General features: G+C 40.1%; 1 protein-coding gene across 1 annotated transcript in view; it reads right to left on the reverse strand.

Annotated features, from left to right (window-relative positions):
• HEPHL1 (hephaestin like 1) overlaps positions 1–3091 on the reverse strand; it is a 93401-nt gene extending 90310 nt beyond the window's left edge. Inside the window, exon 1 of the mRNA XM_038568301.1 lies at positions 2915–3091. Coding sequence (XP_038424229.1) covers positions 2915–3084 — 170 coding nt within the window. The 5' untranslated portion in view covers positions 3085–3091. The remainder of the gene's footprint in view (positions 1–2914) is intronic.
• Between the last annotated feature and the right edge of the window lie 2909 nt (positions 3092–6000).

Here is a 6000-nt window from a genome sequence, read left to right on the forward strand (position 1 = left end):
CTGGAGAATCAGGTAAGTTTTTCATTCTGTTTCAAAAATTTTTTTTGAATCCTTGGAATGATGCTTCTCAAGTGACTTTAGGGATTATAGTTCAACTCCCTTGTAATACAAATTAAGGAAATTGATGTTCAGAGACACTGCATGAGATGTTCAAGGTTTCATAGCAAGTTGAGGGCAGAGCAAGGACTGAAATCAGTTCTCTTGATTCCTATTTCAGGCTCTTCCCACTCATAGTGAGTTACTAGGTACCTGGCTCTCTAAATATCGGGCAGTTGTTTGGGTCTGAATATCTTCAACAGCAGCCTGTCCTCAGAAGTCCCAGAGGCTTAATGAGAGGCATGGTCACATTATCCAAGATGATTCCTTGCTACTGGGGAAAAGGCACATGATAGACTACACATACTGAACTCCATAAGTCCCACAATTGTGGCTTCTTCACCTGTGACACCTGTGGCAGCTGTGACACATGTGAATCATGACTTGTGTCCTGTATTCTTCAAGTAAGAGTCAACAGCCCACTACAAATGTGCCTTTTAGGGACTTGCCCTGAACCACCTGCCGCACCAGTAGCACTGCCAGACATGATTGCTAATAAAAGCCAATATGCACTAAATAACCCAGGCTTCCCTTTTAAGAGTCAGGAGGCATCCCTGCACAAACACCATCCCTTTACACACTGGAAGGAAACATTTGGGGACTTGGGCATTATGGGCATGATGTCTAGAACCCCAGCTGTGCCTACAGGGCAAGAGTCCTCTCAGGTGGGACCACAGCATTTATTAAACCAATTCTAAGCTGACACCAAACTGTGTCTTAGTCATGCCTATTCTTTTTTTTTTTCTTTTTCACCATAAATATTTTCAGACACTTTATTGTATGCTCTTCAAAGCACCATCTTCTGGCTGAAACAATTAACAGTCCCTAATTTCTTCCTTCACTCAGCTTTGTGGAAAAAGCATCGTAGCATTTGAGTATTTAAAATACTTTGGGTTTTTTAATGAACCCAGGTAACCAGTCTGGCCACTGACACCAGTGATCATTCCAACGTCTTTCTGGGAAGAGTGACCCATGAGACTAAACCTACCTTTGGTAAGAATTGGGACTTTCTAGAAAGTTCTTTTTACTAGAACCCTTGGCTTCCATCAAAGCTGAGTTTAATTCAGTGGGAAAGCATCGCCTTCATCAAGAAACAGGTTACATGGCAAAAAAAACCCAGGCTCTGTAGCAATGTGATTTTGGTGCTGCCTTTATTCTGTAAACTCCAACAAGTGCTTAATCTCGGGGGTCTTAGTTCCTGGTTTGTAAAGTGGGAATAAGATCATCTGCAAACAATAATGAACTGAAAGTCTCTGGTGGAACTCCTGGGTCGGAATAAATGCTCACAAACAGTTATGCTGACATTTTAGGAGAAAGATAGACTTCTAAGCTTTTTACTCAACCATGTGGAAAGGCAGTCAATATCACATTGTGCTTAAAGACTATTTATTATGCTCAGCATACACATCTTGAACAGTCTTTTGTTCAGTAGCTGCCCACAATGACTATTTTCTATTGAGCCCTTTTTGAGGACAGCAGAACTCAATCTTAGGGAATGATGCTGGCAGTTAGGGTAGCCTCTTAATCCCATTCCATTTGTCACATATGAGATCGAAAGAAGTCCAGAGCTCTCTTCAGAAAGTGCCCCCTGGACATTAAGTTTCCTGGTACAAAGCTTAAGGAAGTGTTTCTTGGCAGCCTGGCTGGCACTATTTTCATCCTTCTATAACCAAACATGACTATGCCAGCTTTGTATTGTTAGAAATCTGAAAACTATGTGTCTAAGCCAACTGGGTCTTTGGTCTTCCCCTACGGCAGTGGGACCCTTAAAGACTCATTGGAAAACCCCATGGTATTCCTGAATCTTAGCAACTAACATTGTTTTTAGAAAATGGAACTTGGATGTTGAATGAACTGGGTTCTGTCTATCAGAAAGAAGCCAGGATATCCAAATATCTGATAGTAGCTGCCAGAACATCTCAAAAGATGTTCTAAGAACCACAAAATTGGAAGTATGCATTACAGCTTCTGGCGCCAGGAAGTGATTTTAGTACGAGCTCCAGGGAACAAATAAGGGATATAAGACACTGGACCCTGAGGGAGAAAGGGAGAGCAAGAGTTGTTTTCTGCAAAAAAAATAAAAAGCAGAGACATACACCACTCTGACACCATCTCACCCAGCTATGCCATGGGCCAGGGGACTAGAACATTGCCCTCAGATTGAATAAATTGTGGTTGAAACAATCTTCTTACCAGTGAAAAAGCCATTTCTAAGAGTACTTGGGAAAACTGTTGAAATACCGGTCAAATCTATTATAACTGTTCCCCCTTTAAGCATTGCTAAACCAAAACAAAACATAACTACTTACAGCATACTTATCTCCAATTATGAAGTTCCATTCCAAAAATAAAACTGAGAAAACAGTGGTTTTTAACAGTAAAGAATTCTTGAAAATTCTCAAATGCTCATTCCAAGAGTTACATTTTTGGGGTTTTTGTTTTGTTTTGTTTTGTTTTGTTTTTTGTTTTGTATTTTAAAAAACAAACTAAGTCCAGAACCCCCCAGAAGTCCCTACTGGTGCTCAGTGAAAATTGTCCTTCTATAGAGTAAGCTATTATTCAAGGCACCTGGCTGTGTATAAAGCACTTTACAGACAAGGCTGTGCATAGATGGCTCAACAAATACGTAGGGCCAAGAATATCTCTCTTCCACATTACATGCCCACCCTTGTGTGGGCTCTCCAAACAAACACAAACCCTTCCACTTGGTTTAGATCAGGTCACCCCCACTATAGTGACCCAAGGACTATAACCCTCTCCATGTAGAATCAAAAAGAAACCAAACCCAGGAGTCTGTGGGAACCCCAACTTTACTCACTTGTCTTCTGAAAAACTTCCCCCAGTAACAACATTCTTCCCTTGGGGTACATAGTTCCAGTATTCTTCCACAATCCCAATGTGGTATGTTCTGGTAACTGCACCAACCAGCCCAGACAGACCCAGGAATGTGAAGAGAACGATGCAGTCAGCCTGCTGCTTCCGAGGCATTTGTGGATGTAACTCAAGCAAGCAGCCTGCTCAGGAGGCAACCCTGCCTGTCCCTCCCCCTCACTTGAAGCTAATTATAAATAAGGAATGAACAAGGCCCAGCTCCTCCTCCTTAGGTAGCTTGGGGTTGGGACAGAGGCTGTAACTTGTATAAGCAAAGCACATGCCGAGGGGAGTTGCTATGACAACAAAACTTTTTGCCGGCCATCCAAGAAATGTGCAACTGGCTTATTTATTTACTATGCAGGCCAAACAGACCTGTTTCTGTAAGTTTTGGTGCTCTCCCTGTGACATTAGCCATTTATCTTTGCCAGGAATGGCATTGCAACAAGTTGGGCCAATGGGTTTCCTCCCTTCTTCCTCATTTTTTTCCACACCTATTACAGGAACATATTAAGATCTGAAAACTGGGCTGGCCTGAGTGGGGCATCAGGAAAGCTCTTGAGCCCTAAAGAAGGCTTCATCTCTGTTGGGAGGGCAGAGGGAGTGATGTAATCACCCTCCACCATCTCTGACTTGTTTTATGAGGCTACATGAAACAATCAATTCACATCATAAAGTTTATAACAACATCATAAAAACTCACTAATTCTCCATTTGGTCATGCACCATCCCCCCCAAATTCTCTCAAATCCTACCAGCAAAAATGAGGGATTCAGTTGCCCAGTTCAGCCAAAATCTTAGAGGTCATCATGCTCTGTGAGCTGTCTGTAAGGATGAATGAAAATGACACGGGAGTACCCTTCAGGCGCATGAAGATAAAATTCAACAGCAGGTCTTTGAGTAAAAAAGGCGAAGGGAGTACTCGTTTTTCTGTGTGCTCTAATCTGTGACCTAGAATCTCAGTGTTGACAGAGACCTCATCCAACCCTGGACAAGAGCCAATCTGATCACCATTGAGAGTTGCTCTTGAGGCAGCAGCTGTAAAGAGAGAGCATCCTGTGTTTGAATCCAGTCCCACGACTTACTAACTTATTACATTGAAGAATCACTTACCATCCCTATGCCCAGATCTGTAAAATGGGGATTGAGGGATTGTTAAGAAGATTTAGAGGATCACACAAGAACAAACCCAGACAATTGTGGGTTTGATGGTGACTTTTTCAATACAACACCGAAGTCACAATCCATGAAGGAAATAACTGCTAAGCTGGACTCAAAAATGAAAAATGAAAAATTCTTGCTCTATGAAAGATGCTGTCAAGTGAACAAGAACAGAAAGCACAGACTGGAAAAATATTTTTGCAAAAGACATAACTGATGAAGGACTGTTATCCAAAATATACAAAAATTTTTTTCTTTTTTTTTTAAAGATTTTATTTATTTATTCATGAGAGACACAGAGAGAGGCAGAGACATAGGCAGAGGACCTCAGGACCCCAGAGTCACAATCTTTGGCATGAGCCAAAGGCAGATGCTCAACCACTGAGCCACACAGGTACTCCTACAAAGAAATTTTAAAACTCAACAATAAGAAAACGAACAGCCTGATTAAAAAATGAGCGAGAGACCTCAATAGACATCTCATCAAAGAAGAAATACAGATGGAAAATAAGCACATGAAAAGATGCTCCACATCATATGTCATCAGGGAAATGTAAATTAAAACAATGAGATACCACTACACAATGACCAAAGACTGGAATGCTGACCACCAAATGCTGAATGTGAAGCAACAGGAACATTCATTCATTACTGGTAGGGATGCAAAATGATACAGCCCCTCGGGAAGATAGTTTGGCAGTTTCTTACAAAACTAAACATAACAAATGGAACATTCTTCAAAATTGATTTCATGCTAGGACATAAAACAAATCTCAATAAATTCAAAAAGATTTTTTAAAACCTAAACATATGGCACACATTAAATATCTTATAATCTTATTTGTCAATTACCTTACTAAGACTAAAAAAAATACTCTTCCCACAGCGACAGCAATTATGCTCTTAGTTATTTACCCAAAGGACTTGAAAACTTCCATCCAGGCAAAAACCTGCACATGAATATTTATAGCAGTTTTATTCATAATTGTCCAAACTTGAAAGCAACCAAAATGTCCTTCAGTAAGTTAGTGAGTAATTAAACTATGGTACATCCAAACAATGGAATATTATTCAGCATTAAAAGGAAATGAGTTAGCAATCAATGAAAAGATATGGAAGAAATTTAAATGCATAGTACTAAGTGAAAGAAGCCAATCTGAAAATCTACATTTTGTATGATTCCAACAAAATGAATTGCTGGGAAAGACAAAACTATGGGGATAATTAAAAAAAAGATCAGGAATTATGAGGAGTTAGTGAGTACAAAGGATTTTTAGGACAATGAAACTACTCTATATGATACTGTTTTGGTAGATATACATCATTTTATATTTGTCTAAACCCATAGAATGTACAACACCAAACGTGAACTGTAACTGTAATGCAAACTATGGACTTTGGGTGATGATATGTCAGTGTAGGTTCATCAGTTGTAACACCTGTACCATAATGGCAGGGGATATTAGGGAAGGTGGGGGTAATAGGGAAGGCTAAGCATGGGTTGAGGCAGGAAGTGTGTGGGAAAACCCTGTGCCTTTTGCTCAATATTGCTGGGAACCTACAACCATTCTAAAAAATGAAGTCTATGTTAAAAGAAGATATTTAAAAAGATGTCTGCAAGGTGCCTACCATGGCCCCCAGCACAGAGTTGGTGAGTAATAAATGTTAAATTCGTTCTTCCCCATTCACACCCTCTAAGAGAGATACCCTCAGTTTCTGTGATGGACAGACTGGCATTTCCAATCTTCTGCTCTCTTTCCCAGAGTTCCATCCACCACGTAAAAGAGTTCTTTTCCTTTACATTTTACTTTATAGATGTTCTGTAGCATGAGTTTTGAATTATCATCCATCTTAGCTAATAAAATACATGGT

Source organism: Canis lupus, chromosome 21 (genome assembly GCF_011100685.1).
Source record: "Canis lupus familiaris isolate Mischka breed German Shepherd chromosome 21, alternate assembly UU_Cfam_GSD_1.0, whole genome shotgun sequence".
In the NCBI taxonomy this organism is placed as follows: Eukaryota; Metazoa; Chordata; class Mammalia; order Carnivora; family Canidae; genus Canis; species Canis lupus.